The 13,992-nt window shown below is 44.0% G+C and overlaps 1 protein-coding gene across 1 annotated transcript; it reads left to right on the top strand.

The window, feature by feature from the left end:
• Positions 1-4,321: 4,321 nt before the first annotated feature.
• Positions 4,322-13,741, top strand: LOC310793478 (uncharacterized protein). The gene is made up of 6 exons (XM_083655282.1): positions 4,322-4,706; positions 5,594-6,213; positions 6,715-6,939; positions 8,437-8,680; positions 10,059-10,696; positions 11,275-13,741. Exons 1-6 carry the CDS (start codon positions 4,487-4,489, stop codon positions 11,506-11,508), a joined length of 2,181 nt encoding a protein of 726 aa, XP_083511408.1. The 5' UTR covers positions 4,322-4,486; the 3' UTR covers positions 11,509-13,741.
• The last annotated feature ends 251 nt before the right edge of the window (positions 13,742-13,992 follow it).

The raw sequence follows: 13,992 nt of genomic DNA on the forward strand, positions 1-13,992 counted from the left end.
GTAGCAGCAGTTGACCTACTATTTAACATTTTCAGAAATAAAAATTATGTTCAAAATGAACAAAATCAACTATCACAGAGCCAGGCTACACTTGCCAATACTGCAATATTCTTCAACAAGGTCTATTTAAACATTTAAGAACAAAATGAAATTAAAATTCACTAAATCAACTGCAACTGCACTGGCACAACTTAACCCAGGCCTTTTGGCACAAATCACCCCGTCCCCACCATTTTAACAAACTTGTATCATATAGCTGGTTTGGAGCTAACATCATGCTAACAGTGTATAGCCTCATATTGTATCTTACTAAAACGCTAGCACATGTGTGAAATGTTTTCAAGCTTGTCTATAATTGTTCAGACACAACAATCAATAAACCTTGATCATAAAAAATGTACTTTGAGAGGCAAAACACAGTTTTCTTTTAACTTAAATGTGCTTATCTCTTGTGCCATCTGCCTCCCTTCTTTGCAGAGTGAGTACAATGGATGCCTCTTCAAAAATGTGTGGTCACATGACCAATTTCTTCTATGGTTTTCTAGATACAAGGGGTGGCACAACTTCCCCCCTGGCACAGCTCACCCCACTCTCCCCTATGCCTAGTTTACCCGATTTTACACAGGATTTCCATTTGGGCTCAGTCTGTCTTTGTTGACTCTGCAGTTGTTGTGCCAGTCGGCAGCTAAATCTGTTAGTGTATACTGGGTACAGATTTATAATCTGTTAGTGTAAACTGCCTCCAGATTTCTAGTCTTGAAGTATAACCTGCCTCCCGATGCCAGTCGGAGCCACAAAGATTATATCAAACATGTTTGAATTTCAAAGTGAAAAGTCTTGTAGTGTATACTGCCTCGTCTGAGTCAGTTGTGTCGTGTATTTCAGCCTGTTTTTTCAGTCGTGATAAAAAATCGTAATGAACCAGTCTTGTAGTGTAAACTCCCCAGTCTTTTCAGAATCTGTTAAGATTCCCAAAGTCTTCTAGTGTATCACAGGCATTCGTTTTAGTTTAAATTATTGGTGTATGACTCCCCCCTGTACTATGAGGGGGGTGCCCTCATAGTACAACCTGGCTCAAGGAAGTAACAAATGAGGGGAGTCATAGGCCTACACCAAAGGGTAGGGTAGGGTAGGGTTAAAATCGCTAAACCGGAAGTCAAACTGTGGGAGATTGTTGCTCACTTCACGGAGATCTACGGGCTACCGCTACAGTAGCCTACCGGTATGTTGTGTCTGTGTCACTCAGCAACGTAATGGGGGGAAGGGGGGGCGTGTGGGGATTGGCATCTAGAAATAAGGTGATACCCGCTACTTCTTTGCCTGCTCGCCTGGATTTGCTGAGGGATGATTAGGCTGCCATGATTGAAGGAAGGCCTGTTTGGGAATTTAGCCAGAGCATCGGGGTTACACCCCTACTCTTGCGAAGAGTAATGATGCGATCTTCAATGAGCACAGAGTCAGGACCTTGGTTTAACGTCTCATCCGAAGGACGGTGCTCACTCACAGGACAGAGTCCCGGTCTCTGCCCTGGGGAGATTATTCATCAAACCAGATTATTCATCAGACCATTCAGACCAGAGGGGGAGCGCACCTCCTATCCTCCAACACCACTTCAAGCACCACCAGTCTCCCATCCAAGGAGTACCCTAGGCCAGATCCTGCTTAGCTTCCCAAGGACAGCCAGTAACGTAATGCAGGAGCCACTGGTGCTGCTACTTAATGGCTAGAGTTAATCAACCTTAACCAAGTGTTAGTTAATGCTTTATTAAGTATTAACAAATATGTTAATGCTTAATAAAGCATGAATGTTTATTAAGCATTACCTAACCGTTAATTTAGTGACCCATATTTTAAAGTGTTGCGATATTTCCGACAGCACCTGAAGGCAGCATGTGACTAGCCATAGGCGTGGCATGATTTCTATTCGCACATAGGTTACGCAATAACCACGCCCTGTGCCCTCCTACGCAGCAGTCAAGCACCGGGATTGGCCAGGAACAAGTCTTTTGTGAAAAACTGTAAAACCAATTTTTGAGGGGTTAAACTACTGAGTTGGAGTCATTATAAATGGAGTCATTATAAATGATGACGTATGGGAAAGTCAATGTAATAATAGTTGTGTTGAAGGGGACTCTTGTTGTATTGTGTGGTTAATTGAAAACTAATGATGTTTGTCTCTGCATAGGAGGGGCTGCATCCTTCAATGGGGGATTCATGTCCCTGCTTCTGACAGGGGAAGGCACCAGGACTGCTGCCTACATACTGTAACTGGACCCATTTGCAGGGGCTTAGCCCACTGTATGTGTTTGGTTTAGTTCAGTTTTGTCTTGTCTTGTCAAGTTTTGAATAGTGATCTGTTTATTAAGGACAATAAAACCTTTTCGAGTCGTTTGTTGGGGAAAGCCATAACAAAACTGCCTAGAGATCCATTGTGGGGGGTGAGAGAGAGGACAAGGCAGGAGAAAGAGAGAGGACAGGGAGAGAGAGAGGCAGGAGAGAGAGGACAAGGCAGGAGAGAGGACTTCACCCCCCCTCCCTCCCTCCCTCCCTCCCCGTCTGACACCTCTAGCCCCCTCCTGTCTCCCTTCCTCCAACAAAATGCCCTCCTCTGCCATCTATGTATCTCCCAGCGTCCTTCCTCTCACCCTGTTCGCACTCAACTACCATCTCTGCAGGGACTGACCCACAGAGGAGAGAGGAGAGCAGGCACAGTCCCTGCAGAGATGGTGAGAGTGGTTGAGTGAGAACACGGAGGCCGGGAGATGGCAGGGGAGGGAGTCCTAATCCCCTGCAGGAATCGAACCTGCACTTCTGGTTGTTAAGGTGACCGCCTTAACCCCTAGACCATCAGCCTAGGTAACTTACAATGGATCTCTAGGCAGTTTTGTTATGGCTTTCCCAATGAAAGACTTGAAAAGGTTTTAGTGTCCGTACCGGGATTCAAACCACAAACCTTTGGTTTGGAAGGCATGGTCTTTCACCACTGGACTACAGCCCAGCTCAAACACACAGAACATGCAGCAAGTAAAATAGATGTGGTTAAGATGAGGGTTTTCTAATCCTAACCACGACCATACCCTAACCCAATTGATAGGGGGGGGGGGGGGGGATTTGCACCAAATTGCTGCAAACTATTTGGTGCAACACTCCGGTGTCCCTTATTTCACCATACATGTATTTGCATCCCTGGCTGATTGTGGTGCTTGGGCTCATGGCTTAATGGATAAGGTGCTTCCCTACCAATCTGATGATTAGGGTTCGATTCTTGGCCAAACAACCTACAGTATATATATATATATATATATATATATATATATATATATATATATATATATATATATATATTTTTTTTTTTTTTCAATTATTAATATTATTATTTTCACATTTACTAATCATTAACCACTCTATTCAGGAATTGACCGACTAATTGAACTGACATGTATTAATCATTAAAGAAACTGTTAACTACTCTGAGGTCAAAATAGAAAACCAGATTCAAACATAGGCAGAATGGTTCCAGGTCCATGTTTATCATACCAGAATGTTAGGACAACGGGATTCAAACCACAAGCCTTTGGCTTAGAAGGCATGGTCTTTCACCACTGGACTACAGCCTAGCTCAAACACACAGCACATGCAACAAGTAAAATATATGTGGTTAAGATGAGGGTTTTCTTAACCATGACCATACCCTAACCCAATTGATAGGAAGGGGGGGAGGGTGTCAAACTAGAAAACCAGATTCAAACATAGGCAGAATGGTTCCAGGTCCATGTTTATCACCAGGCCGTTATTGAAAATAAGAATTTGTTCTTAATTAACTTGCCTGTTTAAATAAAGGTTGATGATGATACCATAATGTTAGCACAACAATACAAAACTCACAGCAACAAGTAGAGCAGTGGTTTATTGATAGTATTCTGTGACATCACCACACAGACATCTTGATCTGATTGTAATCAATTAACAGGTGATTAACAATCTAATTACACACACAGCCAATGAGCTGTGTGTAGTGTAAAGTGCCATATTGGTGGGAAATGCATGTGACATCATGGGAATACTATGAATAGACGAGTCCAAGTGAATCAGTTGTTATTAAGCTTTATACGAGGCGGACGAGTCTGTTGTGGCCTTCACCTTGTCAGTCTCACGTGAGCATGGGCGCCTGGCCAATCCCGGCGCTTAACTGCTACGTAGGCGGGCACAGGGCGTGGTTGTTGCGTAACCTATGTGCGAATAGAAATCACGCATAGGCGTGTCATTCTCCTGGTCGTGTGGCCGTCTGGCACCGTTCAGAATGATGTTGGTGCTGGAAAACTCTCGAATTTTCCACGCAGCTACAAAAAGGGAGACGCGCTCGGTAGTGGTGATAGAGGAGAGGACGGACCTGACCCGCTGTCTACGGAGCAAGCTATACTAAGTGCCAAGGACGCACTTTTGAAGTTCTCAACAGTTGAGAGAGCTTTTTACACTACAGACGACCATGGTGAAAATGGGAAAAGACTACTATGGCATTTTGGGTATTAAGAAAGACGCTTCGGAGGATAATATAAAGAAAGCCTATCGTAAGCAGGCGCTGCGCTACCATCCGGACAAAAACAAGTCTCCGGGGGCCGAGGACAAATTCAAAGAAATAGCGGAAGCCTATGACGTTTTGAGCGACCCGAAGAAAAAAGATATCTATGATCGTTTCGGTGAAGAAGGTAAGGTGCTCCGTGAATAATGTAACTAATAACAATGTGTATATATTTCGCCAACAGCTGACTTGAATGAAACACTCTGTGAATAATATATGGTGTGGATAATCGGGACGTTAATTTGGTTAGGTATCTTAAGGTGCTCCAAACAGTAAATCTCTCTTTCGGTCGGGGCTGGTTTCAAAGCCATGAAAGCGAGGCTCTGCAAGCAGCAAAGTAGGCTATTGCATGTTGGTCCGTCTCCTTAGTTACCCCGCTAGCCGGGCGCTTCTCGCTCATACTGAGCACATTAGCGCCCGGCGAACGTCACGCATTTCCCATCAAACACTGTGCCATTTTCACGTCTAGGTCTAAAAGCCGGCTCCTACCTGAGTCTTCACGTGAAGTGAAGACGCTATCCGATGCAAAACATCCTCTTCTTTTAATGACACCTAGTTGTTGCATCCAAATTGTTGCATAAAATCCACTTTTCTGTCTTTCAAAAACCGAAAAGCATTTATCTGGAGCACCTCGAGCAACCCGGAAGTCGTTGTTCCGGGTTGCTTCAGATCAGAAAAGACGAAGAAGCGGTGCTCCAGATAAACCGTCTCCCTACAAGAATCCAAAGTTGCACAAACGAATAGCCGAGAAAATGTAGCCCTGGCCCCTGTGATTGGTTGTGGTTGTGACTTCTTTTTTTTATGACAATGAAGAATGTACACTAGTAGCACATAGAATACATTTACAGAGGTTGTGAGCTTGTGACAAGTTAGTGGAAGCACGGTGAACAATTGTTAAAATAATAATAGTTTTTTTATATATCAATTTATGTCACATCATTGTGTTGAAGAATTAATTACACTGCCACTTAGCAAAATAGCAGACACTTATCTCTCTCTGTCTCGCTCACCCAGGTCTGAAAGGTGGGGCCCCCTCAGGTGGTGGTGGTGGTGGTGGTCCTTCTGGCACGTTCAGCTACACCTTCCAGGGTGACCCTCATGCCACCTTCGCAGAGTTTTTTGGTGGCAGTAACCCCTTTGGGCAGTTCTTTGGCGGCCACAATGGGGGCATGGATGAGAACATGGACACAGACTCTTTCCCCCGCTTCGGGATGGGGGGCAACGGAATGGGAGGGTTCCCCCGCTCCTTCAGCACTGGTATGGGGGGTGTGGGGGGGATGGGAGGAATGGGCGGTCACAGCACCAATTTGATGAGGAAGCAGGACCCCCCTGTGGTCCACAACCTACGGGTGACCATGGAAGAAGTGCTCTCCGGTTGCACCAAGAAAATGAAGATCTCCCGTAAAAGGCTGAACCCCGACAGGCGAACGACAAGAACGGAGGATAAGATCCTGGAGGTGGAGGTCAAGAGGGGGTGGAAGGAGGGGACCAAAATCACATTTCCCAAGGAGGGAGACGAGACTCCCACCAACATCCCAGCTGACGTGGTCTTTGTTTTGAAGGACAAGCCACACCCGGCGTTCCGGCGCGATGGCTATGACATCATTTACCCAGCCAAGGTCTCCCTCAGAGATGTAAGTTAACTTATGATTACATCATATTTGAATTTATCTTCGCTAATGGCAGGTTACTTTTTTCCCCACTGACCCACTTGGCCAGTAGATCAGAGTTTTACTAGCCCCCTTGTATATTTTCACTGTAATGTTGATACACAAATGTGCAAAATATAGAATTAGGCACATATTAGATCAGTAAATGAATGCGGTGTATAAATGTAGGTTTCTCCATATCTTGTGTAAAGCAGAATATGGAATACGTTAACAGGCCATTTACAACTGCTCGCTCACTCACTCACTCACTCAGTCACTCACATTGACACACACACACACACACACACACACACACACACACACACACACACACACACACACACACACACACATAAGATCAGATGACACCATCAATAACAGTCACATTTAGTATGACAACATTGGTGCCAAATCATGTTAACGCTTGGTGTTATTTAGTGACCTAACCTTCCGCCATTCATATTGTCCCTTCTCTTGGTTCCTCAGGCCTTGTGCGGCTGCACAGTCAACGTACCCACAGTGGACGGCAGGACCATACCTGTGACAACAAAGGATGTCGTGCGGCCAGGGATGAAGAGACGCATTAACGGTGAGGGGCTGCCTTGGCCCAAAAGCCCTGAGCGTCGTGGTGACCTGGTGGTGGAGTACGACGTGAAGTTTCCAGAAAGGCTCAGCCAGAGCGCCAGAGACACCATTACCAGAGTGCTCCCAGCAACTTAAACCAGAAGATAGGAACTCTAGGGGTACCGTTCCATTTGGTAATGATATCTCGTCTGCTCGCCTCGAGTCTCTTCCTCCACTCCTTTGTCAAAGGTTGTGGAGGAAATGGGGATTGGAGGCGAGTGAACCTGGTTTGTCAGTTGGAGCGTCTTGACACCTCGCACGCGCCATATTGAAAGGACGTTTGATTGAGGCTCCTCCCAGGCATTATGCTAACCTCTAATGAGCCCTATCTACCTCATGAAAGTACACTTAAAAGATATCCTAATGCCTACACATTTTACAGTTTTCTGATTTCTGTTTTTATTTATTTGTTTGTTTGTGTTGTTGTTTTTCTGCTGTATGCTATATTTTTTTTTACATTGTGAAGCACTTTTGAGCACTGATAACTATAAGATGCTATACAAATGACTGGGCTATTAAAGATGTGATCTTAATTATGATGTGTGTCTGTGCGTTATTGTCCAACTTGTATCCCTTATGTGACTGGGATTAGACAATGCATTTCCAAATAACCACTAGCTGTAAGAGCATAATGTGTGATTTAAACAATGAAATGCTGTTGATGATTTGGTTAGAATTTATTCTCCCGAAGAGAAATTCCAAGGCAACACAAACACAATTTATGATAATGATGAATACAGAATGGGAGACACATCAAACACAGCTGACCAACTGGTGATCCAGAGAAGACAGAAGTAATTCCAGCAAAAGACAAGCATACAGACCTTAATGATGAATATATGTCCTGTTATGATAACAGTCTTTACGCACCATGACCCAGGTTATGAATATAGTGAGAATGGAAACAAATGAGGCTGTTATGCCTAATAAGAGAGATTGTAGTAATACAAATAAATATCCTTTCTGCCATGCCTTCAATAGCTAAGTCTGCAACATAATATTTTGTATTCAGGTAGTGGGGCATAAAGTGGTGCCTTCATCTTTGATGATGTCATACAATAATCAATTAGCCTGGTACCACAGCATCAAACAAAGAAAATGTACATCAGGCATGTAACTGATGTTTTATTAGTTCTTTATTCGCCTAAATGTGACTACTAAAAGTTAGAAGTGAAAGTAGAAAACTTCCAAGAATATAGATTATTACATATTAATTCCAAACATCCATGATCCTCAAAGTCACTTTTTCCTACCTGGTAGTTATTTCCGACAGCACTTGAAGGCAGCATGTGACATCATCACAATAGGCGTGCCATTCTCTTTGCCAAAATGCCTGGCGCGGCTCAAGCGCACCGAGATGATTCGCGTTGGTGATGGAAAAGTCTGGAACTTTCCGCGCCGCTTCAAAATAGAATAGCCGAGACTGAACCGGAGGAGACGCGCTCGGTGGTGACGAGTAGAGGACGGATCGGACCCGTTGTCTGTCTGTGGAGTTTGATCTAAACTAGCTAGCCTACCGTTACCTTACCTGCAAGGACACACGCACTTTGAAGTTCGCAACAGTCGGGACAGCTTTAACGTTAACGCAACACGTCAACAGACCGCTCGATGGTCAAAATGGGAAAAGACTACTATGACATTTTGGGTATTAAGAAAGACGCTTCGGAAGATGATGTAAAGAAAGCCTATCGTAAGCAGGCGCTGCGCTACCATCCGGACAAAAACAAGTCTCCGGGGGCCGAGGACAAATTCAAAGAAATAGCGGAAGCCTATGACGTTTTGAGCGACCCGAAGAAAAAAGAAATCTATGATCGTTTCGGTGAAGAAGGTAAGGTGCTCCGTGAATTATTTAACAATGTAGGCCATCTATTTCGCCAACAGCTGACGTGACGAAACACTGTGGAACTATGGAGATATATTGGGAAGTTTGCTTAGGTATAGGCTGCCTATCGGCCATGACGGCACGACCAAACAGGCTTATGTGATTAATCAGTATCTTTCAAAGCCAGCAAAGGCGAGGCCCTGCAAGCAGCAAAGTACACATTGCATGTTCCTACAAGAATCCAAAGGTGCACAAACGGGTAGCTGTCCGACTCAAATTATGTAACCTGTGATTGGTTGTGACAACAGAAAGGCTGGGACTTCCTGGAAAGTTCTTTATATACGAGGGGGCGGGGTTAACACACCTGTCAACACACCTGTCAACAAGGTTTTCATCGGTTGCTTATAATTGAAAGTAGAGAGCAGATTCCAGGCAGAGGTTGACAGGTCAAAGTAGTTTGACAGACCGTACCAGCATGATGAGCAGTTGCTGTCAGAAGATAGGCGATTTGTTTTTATAAGTTTCTGTCACATCATTGTGTTTGTTGTCTACACCCAGCGTAGTTACATCAACGCTCGTCTCCTTATATTCAGAAGAAGCCATTTGCTGCCATTAATAAACTCAATTTGGTTTTGTCTGAGTTCCGTTTCATCAGGCTTTCTTCGTTGTGCCCAAGTTAAGTGTTTTCATATCAGTGCATCATGCATTGCCTTAAGTGCTGTGCTTACTGTCAATCACCTGTGACACCCACAGAAAGAAGTGGAAGTCTCCGCCAGGCACCAGCAAAAAATCCTCTACAGCATGTCATCTTACAAACTTTATTTTGACATAAAATGACACCATGACACATAGAGGGGGAAATCGATACAGCATAGTATCACGATATTTTGTGGGCGATATGTCATATCGTATCGAATGCCAAGTATCGTGATGTTTCATTATACAAAATGTCAAGTGCATCATGCAACATTTATGACAGGTTTTTATCACAGTGTTGGTCAGTCTGTCTGCTTGACAATCCCATTTTGCTGCAATAAAAATGATTGAAGTGAGATGAACAGACTGGAAACTTTATCTTATTAGATAAAACATAGTTGACAAAGTTGTGTCCTTTGGAGACATAATCTGCAGTTGAAAAAAGGTAATAAATCACAATATATATCGCAATACTCAATACATCGCAATACTAACATATCGCAATACTATCGTATCGTGACTTAAGTATCGTGATAATATCGTATCGTGGGGCATCTGGTGATTCCCACCCCTAAATAGACAAGTAAATGGGTTATTACTCTCTAGTTTCAAATACCTTGTATTCTCCTCCTACACTTACTGTAGCAATACAGGCACTTATATCTGTCTCTGTGTCTCTCTCATCCAGGTCTGAAAGGTGGGGGCCCCTCAGGTGGTAATGCTGGTGGTGGTCCTGGTGGTCCTGGTACGTTCAGCAGCTACACCTTCCAGGGCGACCCTCATGCCATCTTCGCAGAGTTCTTCGGTGGCAGTAACCCCTTCCAGCAGTTCTTTGGCGGCCACAATGGAGGCATGGATGAGAACATGGACACAGACTCTTTCCCCCGCTTCGGGATGGGCGGCATGGGGGGCAGCGGCATGGGAGGGTTCCCCCGCTCCTTCAGCACTGGTATGGGGGGCGTGGGGGGGATGGGAGGAATGGGCGGTCACAGCACCGGTTTGACGAGGAAGCAGGACCCCCCTGTGGTCCACAACCTACGGGTGACCTTGGAGGAAGTGCGCTCCGGTTGCACCAAGAAAATGAAGATCTCCCATAAAAGACTGAACCCCGACAGGCGAACGACAAGAACGGAGGATAAGATCCTGGAGGTGGAGGTCAAGAGGGGATGGAAGGAGGGGACCAAAATCACATTTCCCAAGGAGGGAGACGAGACTCCCACCAACATCCCAGCTGACGTGGTCTTTGTTTTGAAGGACAAGCCACACCCGGTGTTCCGGCGCGATGGCTATGACATCATTTACCCAGCCAAGGTCTCCCTCAGAGATGTAAGTTATGATCACATTTGAATTTATCATCGCTAAATGGTAGCACGATACAGACAGAAGGAGGCGCTCTTGTGGATGAAGAAAAAATACTGAAGTCCTTAGTTTTATAGGTGCTCTTTGGGAACAGGAATCAAATAGAAAACTGAGATACTAGCTCAGAGATTGAAAACCTCCAGTGACAAAAAAAAAAGTTAAAAGTTAGAGCTGCACGCACAAAGTCCAAGACACTAAGGAGGGAAGAGACTTTTGAATGGGATGTTGAGCTTGAACCTTGGGTTGTGTAGCTTCGTGGACGTGATTTAACCCCACATTTCGTGACCATCTGTTACCTGTTGCTCCAGTGCTCTGGTAGAGGAGTACTGTCAAAGTTCAACATCACTTTAACTTAGGTTTTCAATTTTTAGGTTTTCAATTTTAGAGCTAGTATGTAATTTTTTTTGTCAGACATTTTTCAGTTGTAAAAAACAGCTTAGTTTAATTTCTTGAGGACTAAACCAAAGTAGTAGTTTGTTACATATAACGCTTGTTAGTGACCTAACCTTCCGCCATTCATATTGTCCCTTCTCTTGGTTCCTCAGGCCTTGTGCGGCTGCACAGTCAACGTACCCACATTGGACGGCAGGACCATACCTGTGACAACAAAGGATGTCGTGCGGCCAGGGATGAAGAGACGCATTAACGGTGAGGGGCTGCCTTGGCCCAAAAGCCCTGAGCGTCGTGGTGACCTGGTGGTGGAGTACGACGTGAAGTTTCCAGAAAGGCTCAGCCAGAGCGCCAGAGAGACCATTACCCAGGTGCTCCCACCAACTTAAACCTGAAGATAGGAACTCCAGGACTTTCCCTAAAGGAAAGAGTTCCATATCGTACACAAAGCTGCCAACTATGAATGACTGTCAGATATCACAAGGAAGACCTTACAACAGACAATATAACAGACAGGGTCTTCTTGGGACAGCTCATCCTCTGTGTATACTTAAGTGTTTTTCTCAGCTTCGGCTTCCTTTTTCCATCTTAAAGCTGCAATAAGTGAAATCTTTGGACGTCTGGAGGACGACAGAAACTGCAACACGTTTGTAAATAAGCCACAGCAAAGCCACTGCACTATGTAGGCCAACAAACAACAAACATTTCCAAGCACTGTGCCTAAACGCTAATAGCCAAGCTAAACATACCCGCGGAGAAGTCTGGCCCGGTTACCATCTGAGTTGGTCAGAACCTTCTCCTGCTACATGTCCTTCAATGACAAGAAGGGTTAGGTGGCAGGTTTACGTGTTTACTAAGTTTACGTGTTTTGCTTCATTGATTCCACCATTACTAGAAACTTTTCACGAATGGTAGGACGGGGGGGGGGGCTGCTTTTAAACAGCAAGTGAGGTGCCAAGCTAAAAAAAAAAAGAGAGAAAAGAAACGCTGAATTAGGGCTGCATGATTATGGCCAAAATTATAATCACAATTCTTTTTGATGAATATAGAGATCACAATTATTTAATATGATTACTTATTGACTTTAGGAACATCGTGCATTTATTTGGACTTTGAATTAAATGTAACTGGGGGAAAAATGGGGGGAGAATGCGTTTTTTCAGAAAACATTTAACTGAAATTCCCATACAAAAAAACCATTGACTTTTCACCCTACGAACCAGCAGCTCAGGGACTTCCAGAGTAAGCCTACAAAGATACGTCATCCCTGCGGTCCTCTATTGTGCAGCTCTAGAATGGTTGGTTAGAAGGTCTGATACTGTTTATTGCAGGTCTAAGTAGGATACTCTATGCTTATGTTCAGGGTTGATCGGTGCATCTCTTTTTGGCTGTATTCTTAATCCAGGGTACGCTGTATTTCTGGCATTATTTATTTTGGTGGATGGATTAATGGTGAATGTGCTATTTGGGGATTTTATTTCCGGACTAGATGCTGCATGTGTGAGAGGGTGGACATCATTTGTTTTACCTAGGACAAACGATGACCCTCATTTGACACCAGAGCTCATTTAGTCTTCTTGGGGAAGATTGAGCATTGAAGGCAGCTGCTGTGGTGACCAGCTTGAGAAGAAGATGACTGTTGGCTGATCTGCCTCTTTTGTGTGTGGGATGTTGTAAAGTTTGTTTTATTCTTTGATAGGAAGAAAGTTGCAATGCTGCTTATTGGGGCACTTTTTTTTTTAGATTCCATGCGATGTCTTACTCCAAGTACTAAAGAGCAAAGTAGTTGTATCACTACAGCACTCCAAGACATTATTAGGTGGGGACAGAGAGAATGTTCTTTTTAAACTTAGCAAGAAGCAGATACATGATGTCTGTACAGCAGTGATACTCAACTTGCGGCCCGGGGGCCAGATGCAGCCCACGATAGGGTGCAGAGTGCCCCCACCCCTGACCATTTTCTAATTCATAATGAAAACTAATGTTAAATAAAGTTTGACTGAGCTCCAGCTAAATTGTCAAATATGGCCGTCTGCCCGCTGCCCAGGAACTTACAGTATTATGTACTTAACTAACTTAACGTAACTATCTTGTGTGCACAAAATTGTGACACTAAACTCCGGCTGACACCCCAAAAACCCCGCTACAGAAAAAAGTATATTAATGTTTGTATATTAACTGGCCCCTGTCCTCCTTGTCATTTTGCAAACGTGGCCCCCGGGCAAAGCAAGTTGAGTATCCCTGCTGTACAGGATATTGACTTGAGCAAACCAACAGCACTATCGTTTACCTTCCCTGACATGTTCCTGGTGGTAATTGCTTTAGACTCAATCAGTGTTAAATTTGCATGATAGTTTTTCTTTTATCGCCGTCTCTGCTTGCCTCTAAAAAACCAAAGATGTGTGTACAAAGTTCTGTCATCCATGTCAGTGTGAAGTGCACCTTGGGGAAAATGTTAGGCTAATGCTATACGGCCATGCAATAAATATGCCCAATATGGTGTTCTGTTTACTATGCAAGATTATATTTTGATCAAAATGTTAGTTTAATATAGAAAAGATAGAAAATGTACACTGTTCCATGCAAACTGCAAAGTGCTCCTGTGTCATTGGAAATAAAGGTTCTCTCTGACAAAAATGTATATTTTATTTCTATAAAAAGGTTCCTCCATCATAAGTGCAGGGTGTGAATAGATGAGACCAGCTGCTCATCTGTCTGTGTGTACTGCATGTACTGTAAGGCATTGATGAAATATATCAATAGCATTTTTTAAGTTATTCCATGGAAATTTAGAGAAGAGAGTCTCACAGGTCAAGAGCCTGTGGCGACGTGGCCTGTGTCAACTGAAGGTGCCAGTTGGTTCCAGATCATGA

Source organism: Poromitra crassiceps (genome assembly GCF_964638095.1).
Source record: "Poromitra crassiceps genome assembly, chromosome: 19".
NCBI lineage: Eukaryota > Metazoa > Chordata > Actinopteri > Beryciformes > Melamphaidae > Poromitra > Poromitra crassiceps.